Genomic DNA, 19778 nt, shown 5'->3' on the forward strand with positions numbered 1-19778 from the left:
CAGTTTTGTGACACAGAATTCAGTAAACAAATTATAAATAGCCTTTTACTAACATATTGAAATGAGAACTAAACAAACTACCAGTTAGGAAAAAATTAACTTATTTAAAATGTTTTCTCACTAAGAGTAAAGTACCTTCTACCAGCAGGCACAGCATCTTTAACAGAACTACTTTCTACAAGGAAAACACAAGATACTGTGGGTATTTTTAGCTTCACAAAATGAGTACGTACTTGTTCTGTGCTCTGTTCATATTGCATTCCTGCCAAACTCTGTCCACCACTTGATTGGCTAGCTTTCTAGGTATTTTGCCGCCATGATGGCTAGTACTGTCAGAGATAAATCCATCAGAAACCGAAGAAAACTTCGCCCACTTCTGGGCAGACTGAGCATCAACTGAAAAGCAGCACCAGAGGAAATCATTTTAGACAACGAGGTGATACACTTACAACCACTATTACTCCAATTTAACCACTACAGGAACATCTGAGGAAGGAAAGTATCTCAATGTTAGGAAAGAAAAACAAATAGAAAACTTAGGTATAGTAGCCAATTATTGTAACGTGGTTCCCTCTCACGGGGGTGGAGAGGGGAGAAGCACACCATCTATGTTTATAACTGGTCTGTCTAGTCTTTATTGTCCAAGAAACTATAGACCTGAAAAAGAAAATAACATTGCTTGTACATCAGGAAAACTTGAACAAAGTTAGTGAATTTAACAGTATCATTTAAAAGGGTCAAACTAAAGCAACAGAAGATCTTGGGGAAAAAAAAAAACAAACAAAACCTATTCTGCACAAGAACTGTACGTAAAGCCTTACCCACTTTGACTTAAAGCAGTTTACCATAACCACTACTCACACACAGCTCAGAGGGCACACAGCCTTACTAGAAACTTAACTACAAAAGAATCTTCTTTGGACTGTGAAAAAGGCTGAAAACATCACCCTGCTCACTAATGACTGAGACACACAATGAGGTTTATAAAGCTATGCCAGAATACATACATGCACACACAGAGAAGGAAAAAAAACCACAAAACACACAAACCCAATAACTTGAGCACAGTAATTTGAAGTACAGCATAACATCAAAGGCAGTCCTCATTTCAGCAACTTACAAAAGTGCTCAAGTTAATTTTGCCCAGAACTGAACAATAAGAACTGGTTCTACTCAATAAACTTGTTACCAAAAATCACATTTCTTCAGTCATAAGTCAGTTGTACAGAGAACATCTGAATCCTTTCCAAACACGGCGAGGTTTAAAGAAGTCATCAATATGATTTCCCATGTGCAGAAGCTCATTTTGTTATACCTGTTTGAACTTCCTCTGGGGATGTCGGTGGAGTCAGAGTTACCGAAGACATGGCAGGATCTCTTGTGGAAGCAGGCACTTGGTGGACACCCAAGCAAGCAGTTGAACAGTGAGATGCCCCTACAGTACTAGGAGCAGGGATGTCTGTCTGAGGAACTAGAACGAAGCATGCTGGGTATACCATTCGCACACCAGCTGAAAAAGAGAGCAAGCAGATTTTACAGATGTTTACCAAAAGACTTACATTCAAAATAATCAACAAATGGATCGTTTCACCAGTCACTTGCAAGTTTACCTACCCTTCTACCTACTAAAGCATTATCCTTGGACAAAAGGTCCCTGTTGTCACCCTCATCATTGCTTTATGACTTGCTTTACACAGAAGATTTCAGTGAATGAATAAAAAGGGATTTATATATACAGGCAGAGACAGCCCTGGCACCTACATGCTACTACCTGCTTCTATCATTTTGTTTTACAAAGACAACTGAGAACGTACTTTTTAGTATCAGGTAAAACTGACAATATTCCCCTCCCCATCACCATCAGGGTCTCCAGCCATTACTGCAAAACAAGCCTGTAACACTCATTACAGAGAAAGTATTACATTAGTTAGCAAATCAAAGGTCAATAGCCCACAGCAGAGGAACAAACTACTGTGTCCTAGGGGCTTAGATTTTAGAAACAGCAGCAGATAAATGCAGTGCCTGAGTACATTAATTTCTCCAGGATTGTGGTTTTGAAGGCATCCCTGAAAGGCATGTCTGTTCTGTTCTGAATTTGCACAGAATCTGAAATAGTACAACATGCTTTTGATGCATCTCAGATGTCAACAGTGATAGTCTAAGTGTTTTTTGGTTTGTTTTTTTTTTTAGTATCAATTTACTTATTTATTTTTAAAACAATCTCACTTCTTATGGCACGTAAATAAAAACACCTCCTACTAACTGGTCTGAAAAATCCACTTCAAGCAGCAACTCATTTTAAATAGGCCTGAGCATTAAACAGAAGAGCAAAAGCAACTACAAATGGGTGCAAAAAGAACAAAATGTGGGCACTTTTGCCTTCAGAATTTTGGAGACCTAACTGGTCAGTTTATTTCAGTAACTAGAAGGTAACCACTCACCAACAAGGACTTCAACAGCAGCTAAAGAATCATCCTCCCAATCCATTTCCTCTTGTTTTTCCTCAGATCCTTCCTTCAAGTTAGATGTGACAGGATAGAATTGTTTCCATTCACCAATAAGCTTTTTCGTTGACGAATCAGAAAGCTTGAATGACTGCCCTGTGAGCGTGCCATTTAATCCAAAGGGACTTAGAATAACTAAAAAGATAAATAAACATACGTTGGAGATCATACCTAACCGAAATTCACTCTTCCCTACTGAAATAGCATTACTGTTATTTCAGCCACACCAAACAAACAACTTACAACTGGTAAGTCAGAGTGCACCCTAATCACGTTTTACTACACCGCACAAATTGTTGGTAATAGGTACACACTGTTGAATGTATGTGTACTGTAAGAATCAAGGTACCACAATAAAAGTTACAAATTCATCTATTTAAACAAGCAACAAGTTTTCCTCTTGGCTAGCAAGGCTTCTCTAACATACAGGTGGGACAAAGAAACACTATTTCAAATTCTGACAGAGTTAAAGTGTTTCCTCATCCTCTCAATTCTGCTTGGTCCAGTTACAACAATGTATATACAGGGAAGGAATCTGTTTCATTTTTAGTCTTGTCCATATTAGGAAAGCAGAGCTGCTGTTAAATTGCATTAAAAAAAAGCAAGTGTGGACACTGAGCATCAATAAACAGGGCAGCGTGCGGTCGTGCAGGAGAACCGAAGTCTATAGCCAACACGAGCCACTCCAAGGACTGGTTTATTTTAGTACTCACTACTGACCGGCAAAACCTACCTTGGAAAGGGCTGTTAGACTGCTGGGCGAGAGTGAGGTGTTCTTCACTGAGCAGGTACACGGGCTGATGCTGGCTGATTTCCACACTGGTGCAAACGTTGCTGTCTCCATGTAAGAAGAAGGTGAATGAGCAGGACAAGTGCTCACTGGGGAAAGAGAAGCGGGGAGGGTGCGAGGGAGAGGAAAAAAATTCTTAAGTATAGAACTTAAAATAAGTTTGATAGCTTTCCCACCAGTTTGAAGGCATTTCCTGCCAAAATATTCATTAATGAAACAATCCGAAATCCCTTCTATCTAAATAGCATTAAAATGCTAAATACATGTTCCCTGGGAGCATTTACAAAGTATTGCAGCATTCGAGACAAAACCAAAGATCAACCAGTGTCTGTTGTTTTCTAAGTTTTCAATCTCTTTAGACTGACGCCTTACATTTTGAGGTCTGGAGGAAATTTAAAACATTTTTTTTTTTGCAAGACAAAAACCCCTATAACTTAATACTTTTATATCTTAGATATTTATTTCAAATCTATAAAAATATTTCTGAACATACATTATTTTAATGATGTAGTATCTAGGTTCTCCTGTCACAGATCCACTAAGTAGAATTTGTATTTTAAGATTTGTATTTAATAGTAGGCAACAAGTCACTTATTTAAAAGGGGAAAGAAGAATGGCAGTAGCTTTGAGACGTGGTTGTTTGGTTTTGTTTTTTTTTTTTATAAATGAATGTTATCTGTATGCTCCTGAAGCCAACTAAGCAACAAAAAATGAAACGAAATCATGTATCGAAACACAAAAGGGAAGATACAATCCAATTTAAAAAAAAAACCAACACATAGCCTAAGTCATTGTTAATTTAAGTCACTAAAGCAAGTATCAATGTTTAATACCAGATGCTTCACTGATAGCTTCTCTCAGTCCAGAGTGTTAAAAAAACCAAACAGTCCTGTATAGCAAAATACAAACATATCTCCTTCATATAACTCCGAATTAAACGCTGCTTTCACAGTGCTGTACATAGTTACTTGTTCGCAACTCCACGAAATCCTCAACCTCCCAAGATCATGTTTCATAGACTTCCCCATTTTTGCAGCTCTGCTAGCTGTTGTTTTGTTACAAAAATACGGATAAAGCCCTGCAAGTACAACTAACAAAATATTTTCTGTTGCATCCAAATCGATTCAGTGGTTTATGTGAAATATATTTCACCAATTTTAAAGGGCAGGAATAGAGCTGGAAAGCAAAAAAGCAGATCCCTGCCAGGATGCCGCAAGAAGCAGTACATCTTCATACTCAGTTCCATCTGCAAAAACTTTTTTTTCCTCTTTTTAAATAAGTTGTAGAAGCACAGCAATTTTAATTTATATTGGCTATAAATTCTCTCAAGTGTCTGCCAGACTAATACACTCCCATAGGGAAAGAACAGATGTTTAAAAGCAAGAAGATTCTATTCACATTGGGTATTAAATTAGGTCCGCCATCTCAGTAACAAAAGAATGAAAGTCAAGGAGAACCTTAAAAGCACTTCATAAACTACTGAACAGAAAATAAACCCTCCTCTGGAAGGAGGGTCACATCAAGCACCTGCTCAGTCTCAGAAGAAAGAAAAAAGAAAAAAGAAAAAAAAAACAAACCCACAAACAACAAGTCAAGGGAAACAGATAAATTAAGTCAGTCAAAATAGCAGACAGTAGTGCATTTTTTGTTAAGTCAATGGAAAAGACACTCCACGCACTAACTACTGTAGCCTGAAAAGACTGTATGAACGCAATATCACTGTTTCCCCAAAAAGCAAAATTAGACCCCATCAACTAACACCCAGGATTGCACGCATGCTCTCTGACCTCGTGAAACGCTTGCATTTCTTAGTCTACAGCATGAGAACGCAAAGCAAGTTCTGTGTTCCTGAAAAAGGTACAGAGAGAGCTCCAGGGCATGAAGAGCTGACAAACTCCAGGCATCCGAGCAACCCCATTAAAATGCAGCCTCCCAGGTGCAGCTACTGGATCCATCTTTAATGTAATTTCCAAGACTTTTCTTCCCTCCACTAGCAGGTAGATGGTGGGACAGTAAACAGTAAGAAAAAAAAAAAAAAGTTTCTGGAATGTGCACAGTCCTTCAATCTAGGAAAACAGAGATAAATCGGTTCACTGAGTCTCACCCCAACGACTCACAGAGCAGCCACCGGGGTGGTCACCACAACCAGGGGAAGGAGGGCTGCAGTGCTAAATACACGGCTTTGCCTGCCAGCAGATTTAAAATTAGGGACATAAAACACTTCAAGGATGAGAGAACCCACAAACCGTTCGAGGAGGAACAGGAAACACAGCACATTTTTATTACAGTAGCTTAAAGCAGGCCGTGAAGTCAATGAGGAACTGCTCTGAGCGGCTGGCCCTGACTGAGGCGTAACCGTTTTCCAGGTGCGTCAAGGCTGTGGTGGTCTGCTAATCCGCTGTTCAATTTTAATTGTATTTTGGGGGGGGGGGGGGGAAGATCCAGACATACAAGTGAATAATCACTGTTCACTGACAACGAACATAGCACAACTGCTTCAGCAATCCAGCTCCAGACAGAAGACTCCCTGCAGGTAAAATAACAAACTGCTCAGGAACCCCAGTAAGGTTAGTTTCCAAAACGCAGCGATGACGGAGCTGAGCATCTTGTTGATGATTTCAAGTTCAAGTGAAGTCACACGGTCAGCAAACACCACTAAATTCCTATACGGAAATCTGATTAAACGTTAATCCTTATGCAAATAGTTGAATGCTGATCTTCAAATCGAATTTTATGTTTAAATCATATTGGATGGTTTAAGGTGAAAGACTGGAGAGTGTTCTTGGTTCTGAGTGACAAATGACAGTTTAGAAGCTCAGCATAAGCAAGGCAAAGTTTAAAACTAAAAGCACATATTCTTTAAATACACTTTAAATGCAATTAAGCTATGTCTCTTGTAAACACCACATTATTACACAGATAAAGGGCAGACAATTGTAGCATAATCTGATGGAATTCAAATAAACCAAGACAAAGAGAAGCATCAGCATGATAACAGAAGCTCTTCAATTCATTACTCTGCAAAACCAGTCCAAAGAAGCAACAAGGAATATTCAAAGGTCATCATGCAAAAGCCAAACCCAAAAAAGCCGAACATGAACCACCCCCGAATCAGAACTCTTTTCTCCCCTCGCTCAGCAGGAGAAGTTTCCAACCAAGTAATAAAGCAAGAGAGAAGCCCTTGTCACTGACATCACGCACCCGGCCTGGCACGCAAGCCGCCAGCACGCTGCTCGTAGGGCAGGGAGAGCAGATCTGCCACGCTACAGTTCTAGAAAATCCAAACCTTCTGAAATTTTCATTAATTCTGGTTATAAATTTATATGTTAAACAGCAAAACGATGCATACCATCGCGAGTTTTTTTTTCAGTACTTTCAGAGGTGCAAAGTTATTTTACGCACAACAGGATAATATTGTTTCATAGCAGAAATACACCGTAAATAAAAACGGTGCTGCCCTTAAACTCAAGCTCGGGGAAACAGATTCCCACATGGTACACATAGTATCTCCTGAAAACATGAGCCTTTAAACTAAATGTTACCACGAAAGGCAAAACTAACACTTTATGCACTCAAACATCCCACTACATTTCTTCCTAGCAGCCATGCTCAGAAACTGTTTCTTCACATTTAACATTGTAATTTCTGTTAGGTTACAAAACTTTAGGAAATATCAACGCCTGTGAAATAATCACAAGAAATACAATGAAGAATCCTAATTAAAAAAAAAAAAAAATTCAAAACCATACTGAAGCTCTTTGCAGGGGAGTGGAGAAAAGGAGGAAGGAAAACAAAGAAACAGAGTTCTAAGTCGCTGGGTGCTGCTACATACACTCTTATGGACTTAGCAAGAGTCTTTCTAAACATACATGGTTTTTATTGATTTTTTTTTAATTAATACATGCGTATATTCTCCAATTCCTTAAGTTTCCAGAGACTGACTGCTAGTACACAATGCTGCCTCAACCTCAGCTAATCTTCTCAAACCTTACCATAACCTATTTAAAAAAACAACAAAACACACAAAAAAAAGCTATACATATCTTTTCACCATTTCTCTAAGTCTCTCTCTCCTACTCTCAGTACCTCACCTCACAGTCAAAAATGCTAATCAAGGAAAAAAATTAACTACTTATTACTTTGGGGTAAATAGGCAAATTACCTTTACAATTCAGTCAAGGATGAAATGACAGAAAGCACGCTGGTGGTTTCCTGTCTGCTAACGCAGGGTTCATCCCATGCTTTTATTTGCAGACACTTTAAGTAGCTCAGAAGATCACTAGATAATTTGTGCAGGGTATCTCATGATTGAAATATAAAAAAATACCTATACCTCAACGCTCAGAACGTTTGTCCTGCATGCAGAGATAATCAGGTGCAGACACAGAAAAAAAAACAAAACAAAAAAACAAAACAAACCACAATAGCTTGTCTTAAAGCTAGTATTGAAATCCCCTCCTTTTTCATTCTACAATTACGATCAGGTATTGTTGCACGCACATACATAGCATGTACGAGCAAAGGACAGAATTTTAACAGAAAATTCTGAAAACAAAATCATAGTTCTCCCAAAAATCTAATTTTCTCACCTGATCCTGAATATGATCTTACTCCATAGATATTTCTAATTAAATTAATTTCATTAAAGTCCTAATCACAGAATTTACATATCAATAATCCAGTTTCCCACGGATCTCTGAATACAGATGTTATGAAGTGTCATCAAAACAAGTATTCTTCACAAATTTTGATCTGAACACACTGGAATTCAGTCAGAATGAGTTCCAATACTGAAAGCAACTTCAAAATTTTAAAAAACAAAACAAACAAAAAACCAAAACACCCCACAACAAAAACCCCACTCTTTGGAAATAATGTTATTTTAAGTAACCTTCAGTCCTCATCTATGCTCCATTTGTATAAAAAATATTTTTTATTCCCTCATGCTCCCTCTTCACTCTAATCCTACAAAACAAAGATGTTTTCGTTTCGGAGATGAAGGATTATGATTCTATGTGAAAAGAAACAGAAACCGATGCAATCTCAATACAACTTCTACCTTTGTAAGAGAAACTGAAGGGTAAGAGGGGAAAGCACACTAAAATTCACATAGACATGGGGTTCCTACATCTCCATTAGCACATCTGAAAATATCTTCTTGATAAAAAGGTAATTAGGTCTGGTTTTTTCCTCCACGTTAGTACTTACGTAGAGCTTTATATCTTCAAAGTGCTTCACAAACATGAGCTGCATTAGAACCTCACTAATCCACACTTCACTAGACTGCACACTTCAAATCAGTATTTGGCTGACAGGAAGGAGACTGCAACATCAGAAGCAACAAGAAAGTCTCCAACTAAAAAACCCTACAGTACTTTTAATAGTAAATTCAGAAAAGCATCCAAATGTTTCAACTGAAAGAAAGAATGGTTTTTTGTTTGTTTTATTATTATTATTATTACTATTTTGTTGTTGTGGTGGTGCTTTGGTTTGATTTGATTTTTTGAGGGAGTTTGTTTGGTGGGTTTTTTGGGGTTTTGGGTTTTTTTTTGGTTGTGTGATGGTTTAGCCCTAATCACCACACAGTTTCTGTTTGTTGGGGTTTTTTTTGTTGGGTTTTTTGTTGTTGTTGTTGTTTTTTTGGTTTGGTTGGGTTTTTTTTCAGTTACCATCTCACATTTTCCCAGACTGTCTTTGTAAATTACTTCTGAACTGAACCAAGAGCGGTACACCAAGTCAAAGCCCTGCTAACCCTACCAAAATATTTACTATATTTTTATAAATATTTTTATATTATTATAAGTTATATATTTTCTACTGCTGTTTCCTACGTGAGAAAAATGGACATTGCAAAGCAAGCTTACTGTCCCAGAACTAATGGCTGTCCCAATTAGGTTTCTACTGTTTCCCTTTCAATAGGGTAGACACACCTTGTTTAGGAGCACAGACACATCAGCTACGGTTTTAATTAATATGCATCATTATTTCAGACTGTTATAAAATGTTTGCCAAAAATTGGTACATATTGGCCAGCCTCCAGAATCCTTCAGGGCATTTTGACCAGGAATCAATATATCATGACTGGCTGACAACAATTAGCAGCAGCAGCAGCAGCAACAGACCCGAGAGTTCCCAACTGATGCATCACAGCTGCCCAAATAGAAGCATCCCCAAATAGTTATTCTTCACTACAGACTATTTCGGTATGACACTTAAATAAAATTGAAGTATCAAGGAAGCCCCTTTTTAAAAAGTGACAGTTGCCTTCTATGGTAAATTCCTGGGCTGGAGAACACAGCCTTACAATTAAATAGGTTCTTTTGGAAATAAAAATTTAAATACAAAGAAAGTTAAGGTGACACACATACACTATGAAGCCCTAAGACATTTCATATTCAGTTACTTGTTGTTTTTCTCTTTTTCCTTTAATCAGGTCGAGAGACAACACTATAGCAACCGGCACAGGATAGAAAATAAAAGGTAATAGCCAAAGAATAAGTCTCGAGGAATTGCATACCTGACCACACACTCAAGATGCACTACATCGTCCTCTACTCTACGACACATTACATTATACGCTTTGTTCTTTGTCGGGCAACCCTCTAGGGCTTCTCATCACGGAGAAGAAAGAGCGAAGCTGCCAAGCCACTTGAGGCTTTCTGAGCTAACAGAAGAAAAGCAGAAGCAACTCCCTCAAGACAACCCATCTACCACCTTTTCTTTGTAAGTGCTTGTTCAGAAGAGTTCTTTGTGTCTATAGACATCTTCCAGGTACAGCCGTAACCCTGCAAAGCGCTAACGAACAGCAGCCACCTTCACACCTATCCTGCTTCTACGGCCAGTCCTATTCTAAATACAGCACCTTCAATTTCCACTCACCATCCACAACCCTGAATTACGAAACTCCACAATCTTAATTCAGACTAGAAAGGAGCAGGAAATTAAGTATGCATTTGCTGCAACAAGCAAAATACGAAACAAGGAAAACACTAAAATCAGATTGTTATATTAGCACAGCACCAAAAATAATTGCCAGGAAATAAACTTGAGTGTTCTTGATTTTAGAAAGGAAAGAGAAAGAAAAAGAAAAAAACCCCACAAGGCAAGTACACAAATGGTTTCAATTATTAAATACTTCAGGAGCTTTCTTTGGTTTTGTTCTAGTTATTTTGAGTGGGGTTGTTTTGGTTTTTTTGGGGTTTTTTTTTGTTTGGTTGGTTGGTTTTTTTATTGGTTTGTTTTCTTGGTTGTTTTTTTTTTTTTAAGTGCTGGGGGCCGAGGGAAATAGAGGACAAGAGAAATCAGCTCCTGGTTCTCTAGGAAGACCATGCTATCGTACGTATCACTACGCTGCAGTACTACCTCCTATGACAAGAGCTGGAATCACCAGCAATCGATTCACAAACACGCCTTTCTTGCCCTTGGCTACCAGTTCCCCTGTAACATCAGGGTTTGTATCACCCCCATCACAAGGGCTGCACTTCAAGCAGACAGCGGCGTTAATATCCTTAATGTGAAAGCATAAACAAATCTAAACAAATGCATATCTACATTTTCTAGCAAATTACATACTGGGTATCGCAACATGAAGTACTATGATCTCAAAATACAGACGCTCCTCTAACTACTGACAAAAAGATGTAACAGCAGATGTTTTTCTAAGCATCTCTGAGTAACTCCCTATGGTCACAAAGGTAAATACAGCAGAAAGCCGATTTTGATGATAACACAAAAGCAAAAAACATAGCTAATAGCAAAGTAGAAAAAACTTCCAGTTCAAAGCACATCATTAATGACTACTGTCAAAAGGCTCTCCAAAATATATTTCATATAGCTGAGGACATTTTTATTTTAGACCTGTGAGTTAAAAAACATTTATTCCATAACCACGTTACAGGCACTAAAACAAATACAAATGTAGTAATTGACCTGTATTCCCAAATAAGTCATATTCACCCTAAAGATATCAACATTTTCAGATTAACTTCATTATTAACAAGCTTAGCTTCAGCACAATGAAGACAAGGTTGAAATAAAAAAAAAAAAAAGATTTTGTTTTTGTACACTACTAAAGCTGTAGTGTGACATCTTACAAAGAAGCAAAACTTTTTCAGAATGCAACCAGAGGTTTATATATACACACATACATAAAAAGTACATACTTCCCCAGATACAACAATTATAAGCAATACTAGAAAGAGTTGGCTCATGTTCCTGTATGTCAGAACTTAAACGAGACTAATAAAGCTGTCATCTTATACTTCAGCATCCTTTAATTGCTGAGGATGCAAATCTCAATTATCTGAACTCGGGCATTCACAATGAAGTATGCGTGCTATAAAGAATAAGAATCCAGAACATATTTGGGAAATGGAGAATAGCTAGACGTTACTCGATTTCAAGGACAGTGTAACAGCTTTCTATGTAATGCTCTTTCCCATTCTGAAACATTCACAAGTGCCTTGTTAAGCCAGATTTTTTCAAAGTTCAAAATTGAAATGCATTATAAAACTTTCATGTAACAAAATCTGAAGTATCTGTATGGTTTTTCTATTCTCTTATTGTTCAGTGAACAAGAAGAACATAGATTTATTGCTGAAAGGTAAAAATCAAGAGCCATATATTTTTTTCATTTCTCCTGATGAACCAGCTACCACTGCAACTTAAGCTAAATAAGAGAAAACTGCTTTGTGATGTAAAGTGCTAAATTTGCCTGCTTGTAGTCTCTGTAGCAACCCAATATTCCAAAGAGACAATCATGTGATCAATGCTCTCAGCTCCTGCTGTTTATCCTGCACTGTCCTACTTACAGCAGCTTCCAATTCCAGCTGTCTACAGTAAAAGGAAAAACATCACCTGCTCTCCTGCCGGTACATGATGCCAGAACAGCCTCATTAGAGCTGTTGTAAAAAAATGTTGACATTGTTTGATTTAAAGATTAACATAGGGAGGAATTTTACACTGCAAAAAGAGTTGAGCAGACTTAATAGAAAATATTCCAACTGTATCAAGGAAGAGCCCTGTAATTTCAGCTATTAAGGGTTCAAATTCAAGATACAGAAATAAACACAAAATCCGTGGCTACATGTTATTCTTACATAGCTAACTCTCTCAAATATGAAGAACCTTTTGAGCTTCAGCACCCAGAAATCTCCTCATTCTGTTCCTTAATAATTCACAGCATCATTCTAGAGGGATGAAGCAGCAAACTACTCCATTCCTAGAGAAAGAGGACCCATGGGAAAAAGGAAAAAAAGGTAGTCTAACAGGAGGACAAGGCAGAAACGTGGGCTCAGGACCAAAAGCATAGCATTCTCTTTGTCTTAAGGGCTGTGAAGACCAAACAGACAACAGCGGATCTTGTCCATGCTGCTACATTATCAATACAAACATATCTAAAGCAGACAGCAAGATCATTTCCATGGCCCAACTGAAAAAAAATCACCCCCCTCCACCCCATCTGTGGCCATTCAAGGCTGCAGATCTGCCAACACAATTGCACCAAACTCAGGAATCATATTCTATCTGGCTCGTTTGACTTCTTCCTCCGAGCAAGACGAGGCAAAGAGAAAAAGAATCATATATTCGGAACCACGATACGCACACCTTCAAATCGAGATAACTATATGTACAAAGGTTTATAACAAAACCAAAATTATATCTAGAACACTTTTCAGCAGCCATTTCTCATGAAGTCATATACTTATACCAGGTAGCTACAATAGTATTTCCATGAAAAAATAAAAGAACGGTGGGCTGGGATTATAAAATCTTTTACACAGACTAATGTTAAACGCCATTACCTGTGAAACCTGTGCAGCAAGTTTCATTTTGTAAGCTATGATAAGCTTATCACTCACGATTTTCCAAGTAGGTTTTTTTGGTTTTTTGGGGTTTGCTTTTTTTTTTTTTTATTTGTTTTAGGTGTGGGGTGGTTTTTTTCTGGTGGTTTTTTGCATTTTGTTTTTTAAAGTGAACTCAAGACCGAAGTTCTTGTTTGCCACCCACTGCAATTATATTATTTCCTATTTACAAGGGCGGGGGGGGGGGGGGGGGGGGGGGGCAACCGTACAAGTAACATAGTAGCTTCTAGTATTCTCAATTTTCAGTTGTCTATCAGATCCTCTGACAAAATTAGGGTTACTCAATTATTTGCTTACTAGTATTTCAATTAAGTTAAAGTTTAGCAAGTTGCGCTTATTACCAAAACTCCAGGAGATATCCTCCATGTAAGCACTTCATACTTTTGTTTCATTAGGAGTGTCAGATTCTACCTTCATTAAGGAATTGCATCTAAAATAGTGTTTGATCTGACATGTTTCCTAATCATATTTATTCCTGGTATACACTATTTTATCATCCAGTTGGCAAGAGAAGTCCCATCCAAAGGCTGCTATTTGAGTCATCTAACCAGGAACGGCAGACAGACAGTTGCATGCAGCAGATAGCAATCTCCGTCTCACACATTTATAGGGTGGATTTTTGAATAAAGCATACACAGCCATACTTTTGAATGCAGCAATAACAACACAATAGGTTGGAAAGGAGAAAAAGAGAAAAACATTCCTATTTGTCAAACTTTGTAATTTAATATTCACTCATTTAAACCACGCTATTGAGCTTCTGTAATCTACCTTGCTTTCAGTGATTGAAAAAGGTTGTGACAAATACAAATGCAATTATTTTTTTTCCTGCTTCATTACAACTAAGACCATTAGCAAAACCTTCTCTTTAATCTTTTATTCTACTGTTGCTCGCCTACTGACCTCCCATCATCCATTTCTGAAAACCGAAAATCGCCTTCTTACAAATGAGCAACAACAAAAAACCACCACATGCACTTCAGGGAGTCAGCTACTCCATTCCTGTCCTATCTATAAACAGAAGTGGAACTAGCACGCCTGAAAACCTCAGACAGTTTCCTCAGGCACGGCAATCGTGACTTGTCCTAACAGATCAAATATCACCAAATACATGACTGTCTCACTTTTCTCAATGCTGGTTTTAGACTGGGGAGAAGTAGGGGGAGGGAAGGAAGAGCAGGTCATGGTTGTTACCTTGCAGCCTTGTCAACACGCAGCGTGTGACGGCATAATGCAAACAGCTGAGGTTTTTACTTTTTCCATAGCAAAATTTTTAAGAGATATTAAACAATAATATGAGGTTAGTTTAATAAGCTTGTTTGTTTGTTTCAGGAGTCACATCATTAAACATAATTAAATTATGAACACTTAAAACTACTTAATTCTTACTTTCTTGATCATCTGTTCACATGCCACAGTGGCACCAGATTATGAACATTAAGGACTGTCCTTTAAAAATTAAAATGTATGCAACACAATGATGAAATGGACTTTTTTCTAATATAACCTTATACAAGGAGGAAAAACAATAGAGCAACAGACAGGAAGCCAGGGTTGCCTGCGGATCTGTCATCACAGCCAAACACCTATTAGAAATCACACAGCCTTGTGCCTGTTGCGCTACCACATCCATACGAAAAGCGCAACACTACTAACTTCTATTGTTGGGAGAGCAAATAACAGCAAATCTCATTTTCTGGAGCCACATGCTTTCAAATAGAACTCAGACAAATCCAGATGGGATCAGCTTCCAATGAAAGAAATAACTACCTGCATATCCTTCAAAGAGAAGGAAAGTGAAAAAGTGGCCCTGAAGTGCCCTGCACGTCACTCAACCACAGCTCCTGTTAAGCACATGTTAAGAAGTTACCTCCACCATCAAGAGCACTGACCACTCAGTCTCTAATGCCTTTAAAACTAAAGACTGCCAGTGAGAACAACCAACCTCACTGAAATCTGTAGTTACAATACACAGAGAACGAGTTGATACAGTGGCCAGCCAAGCCCCAGAGTGCAGGGCAGTACAAACCATGATCTGAAGCAGACTGGTAGCAGACTTCATATCCCCAGTATACGAAGTGCCTTTAAATGACACAGGCACATGAATTTTATCTCTGGGTTTCTGAGGTTAACGCAAAGAACAGTCCCAGAGAAAGCAAAGCATACATAGCAATATGGGATGGAAGCAGGCACTAAAGACCTTAACACGGTCTGAAAACAAAGCAAGACAACAATCATGCAGGGATACCAGGGAGTGGGGCAAAGCTTTCCTATTTTGGGGTTCATGCAATTTCTTCCTATACTTCTCCCACTATTCAGTGTCTTCTAAGAAGAAAAGGATGAATAAAAATACACTAACACTGTCACAGGTAACATTCTTCTTCCTTAAGAGTGACATACACATTTAACCAACACAAGCAACACAGAGAGGTAATTACCACCTTCCTGAACAGAAACGCTTTATTGTATGCGACAGATGCAATACCTGCCACATTGATCTGTGGCCACTTTAACATAGGAGAAGCACTACTTTTTGTGAGATCTATATATTTCTAACAGAGGAAGAAACAAAGTCTTCTGAAAACAACTTTGTTCTTCCTACATGAAGAAGCTAGTATGATATGCTTTTGAGATCAGCATTATGAATATTACTATTCTTGTTACTCAAAAGATGGTGCAAATGTCCAAAAGACAAATACAGCTTCAAAACTGCTCCAATTCTTAAGATACGTGCATCCATAATAATGGACAGAAGAATGGCTTTGGGGAGGGGTTGGTGGTGGTTTGTTTTGGTTTTTAAGTCAGCCAGATCTACAAAAAAGATAAACTTAGTATAGGTCTTGCTGATTGAATGGATCCCCAGTGAAGAAAAATACACAAAAGATGTCTAGAACTAACAAAAAAGAAACCTTAACACTAGTTGTCTGGTAAGAAACATAGTAGCATCCTGCATGCAACATTTAGAGCATTTTCTAGACAGGCTGCAAGTCCTTCTATGTTGAGTTAGGGCCTCACGCTTTGCTGCAGAGTCACACTTAACATTTGATGGGAGAGAAGCGTCCCTTTTGACTAGAAGAGTATTCCAATTCACACAAGAGACCAAAAGCCACTCAGAACATTCCACTTGACATTTCCTGCTCAGGGTGAGACATTTTCTAGGAACAGAGGTGGTATCACAAAGCACTTATTTCCATCATTTAGGTTTCTCCCACAGAAGTTGCTGGGTGCAGAGGCCTGAACCGATACCCCTGAATAACTTCCCAGAGAGTACAGATCATCCAAATTATAGATATTCCTAGAGAGGATGAGACAAATATGCCAACAGTATGCACATCTGTTAACCATTCCCTTCACTTCATTTCATAAAAACCAGTATTCATAATATCACATGGTATTGAACTATCTGGTACAAAACATTGAGATTTCTCTACAAAGAAATTGTTTTGCACAAATGTGTGTAAAACTTTCTATATATTTTTCCAGTATTTCTGGACTACTTATGATGAAGCTGTTGTCTGGGTAAGCACACAGTTCCTTCAGTTATTTTCATCAAGCATGCTGACCTTCTGACCTTCTTAAAAAAAGAATCAGAGTCTCCAAATTAAACAAACACTGCTATTTTATTTTAAAAGCTTTCATCAGCTTTTCCAGCTGCTGTAGAGAGCTTTATAGAATTACTGTAAGAGATGCCATGACATAACTAATGGTAGCTTCAAACGGCAATTTGGAAAACCAGTTCCTCAAATGAGGAAAGCCCAGACTGTGCCAAGACAGTATTGGCCTAAATAGTTAAAAGTAAACTCTTTACTATTGATTTACAGCAACAACACACACAAGAAATGGACGGACAAGGACACCCAAGAGAGGAAACATTTGCCCTGACCAGGGTGCAGAAAGAGATGCATAGAACTGAAGGACAAGTTTATACATAAATTAAAAGTAGCCGTTCACAACTACTAACAGAAACAAACGCAAACACATACTTCCGCTTCCTTTGCTCCCAAACAGGTCTAATTTTTCATTCAAGTTTAAATTTATTGCAGAAGATGCCAACAATGGCTAACTCCACAGTCAAAAAGCAAAGCCACTGATCTCAATTTCCTGCATGCAAGATTTAACACATATATATACACACACACACACTATACACACACACACACACACCACACACACAAAAAAAACCCATCGTCTAAGCTTTAAATTACTTTGGATTTTAAAAGCTGATTTGGGAACAGCGATTAAACTTGTTCCAGCTAACCTAGTTTTTATTCATTTCATTATTTATTGCTAGGCAACATAGACCGTGTCAAACCATGTTAGAACCATGAGAAGAAGTCCTTCCAATTTAGATCAAAAATTCTCTTCTTGCACTCCTCCTCCTCCTCAATGTGGAGGCCATACGTATTCTTTTAACACCAGTGCTCCCAGACAATCTTCTTTCTGACCAGGAGTTGACATTTCAGACTCTCTTAACACCTCCCAAAAGATGCAATTTATCCAAACCTCACGTGGTGCCTGTAAATAGCTCCCCAGATCCTGCTTGCTCAAAGAATGAGTCCTTCTTAGTACTGACAACCAGAATTAGTTCCAGTCACTCTACTGGCAAGTCTGGAGCAGGTATTTCTTCAAACAGTTATTTTTTTCTTCCTTTCTAGAAGACTCTAGCTTCTTTTCCAACATCCCTATTATCTGTGGTCTGTATATGAGTACCAGTACCGAACAGAGTGCCTACTACCTTTAGTATTACTTCCTTTCATCATAAAGATGTTTTGAAGAACTCCAGAAAGCAGAAAAACAGGAAAGAGCAGAGACCCAGGTTCCCAAATAAACCATAAACAGAGTGCTCTTAATTAAAAGTTTCTTCTAGCATCAAGCTTAAAACAAACTCTACAACTTCTTTAATACAGCAAAATAAAACATCCTACCTTTTGTTTATAGGTTTTTCATCCTTCTCATAAGGCTTCACAAACCATTTCCCAATGCGTACAAAATTCCGATTCATTAAACACCTCTCCAGCAGGTTGTGAACGGCTTTGAAAAGTAGAGTGCGACATTCATAAGAAAGTCCATTCTCCCAAACACCATCTTCCTCTTCTGTAAGGCAAGGGCAGAAAATAAATTAGCATTGAATTCCATCCTACTATTTCATGCACCTATCACCATATCCTTTTCTCTCCCACAAGCTTTTAAGACATTCACGGCGTAACATGCAATCAAAAAAAAGCCTGTAATACTCAGATAACTCTGCTCACGTTATAACAGTATAACTGCTAGAAGTAATCAGCTATAAAAATATCTTGTCTCCCGTAAAAAAAAAAAAAAAAAAAAAGACTCAACAGCTATTTGTACACAAAAGGAAACATCTAGCATCAGTGCTTTATATACAGTAATCTTGCAGGTTGAAACATAACTGATCTGTCTGCAAGGGGGCTCATGTTTTGTTTAGGCTGAATTACTGATCCTGAAGAGTCAGCTGACAATTACACCTAAAAATAAATTGCCCAAAGCTAAACTTTTAATATGTCCTCATGTCTTTAGCTACCATTGACTGAGGAAAGCTAGGCACAGGTATCACTGATCATCTGACTCTTAATGTTCATCAATTTGCTAGAGGAGCAGGGAGAAAGAAAAAAAAAATTCACCCAGATTCAGAAAACTGGTAATAGCAATCTGATTCTCCCCAGAAGACTCCCACAACTGCAATTTTTCTTTTTAATTCAAATAAAAACCAAAATATATTTAAGCAGGCTCCTCCTGTTTTCTGATCTATACACCAAAGAGAAGAGGAAAACAGTAAGTAAGACAAAGCCCAGTTCATATTGAAAGGATTCTCAAATGAAACACTGAGGTCTTATGTGCCCCAAAAATCACACACAGCCATGGAATCCAACTTACACAAGCCAAGTGGATTTGCCAAATGGGAACGCAAGATTCATTACAAGAAGCTGTAATCTCTTCAGCCACTCTGGCGCATAACCAGTGTTTGAACACAGTTTATGGACCCTAGAAGTATATGCACCGGCGCAAAGAATTACAGGGGCATTACAGTTACGTTACACAAGTAAAATGAAGGCCATCGGAAAGTTCCTGCAGTATCTCTCAGTACCTACGTGATCTCATTCATTCCCAGTGACACACTAATATGGAGGATAATGTAAGAAAACTTGACATTTTGTCCTTAAATCACTGGCCATCAGGTCTTACCTTTATGCCTACAATTCTTTGCATACCATGTTTCACATACACCCCTAAGGATCTGCTACGGGTCTCCTTGGACTAACCTAGCACAGTTATTCTTGTAATGCCGTCGCTTGTACACTCCAGGCAGCAGCAGTGACTAGCAGATTGTCTGACACAGATAAGGAGACGTATTTTTACTTCAGTCTCTGGACAGTCGTGGAATAATTTAGGTTGAAAGGGACTCGTGGGGGCCATCTGCTCCAACCTCCACACAGAGTTCCAAGTTAGAACCTCTCATTCACTGCCCCTCATGCCTTCTCTGCACACCTCCACAAAGTGAGGCTCGGGTTTAGATTTACTTTCATACAACAGGTCTTACAATAGCAATCTGTCTGTTTACCTCTCCTTCTCAGAGGATTTTGGTTCAAATAGCGTTCCACT

The 19778-nt window shown here is 38.3% G+C and overlaps 1 protein-coding gene across 1 annotated transcript in view; it reads right to left on the reverse strand.

Annotated features, from left to right (window-relative positions):
• Positions 1–19778, reverse strand: part of MED13 (mediator complex subunit 13) — a 54356-nt gene that overhangs the window by 23767 nt on the left and 10811 nt on the right. The window contains exons 3-7 of the mRNA XM_086762865.1: positions 18083–18251; positions 3238–3383; positions 2442–2639; positions 1316–1510; positions 234–396 (exon numbers count right to left, since the gene is read on the reverse strand). Coding sequence (XP_086618991.1) covers positions 234–396; positions 1316–1510; positions 2442–2639; positions 3238–3383; positions 18083–18251 — 871 coding nt within the window. The remainder of the gene's footprint in view (positions 1–233; positions 397–1315; positions 1511–2441; positions 2640–3237; positions 3384–18082; positions 18252–19778) is intronic.

The sequence above is a fragment of the Chlamydotis macqueenii genome, chromosome 19 (genome assembly GCF_036417535.1).
Source record: "Chlamydotis macqueenii isolate bChlMac1 chromosome 19, bChlMac1.mat, whole genome shotgun sequence".
NCBI lineage: Eukaryota > Metazoa > Chordata > Aves > Otidiformes > Otididae > Chlamydotis > Chlamydotis macqueenii.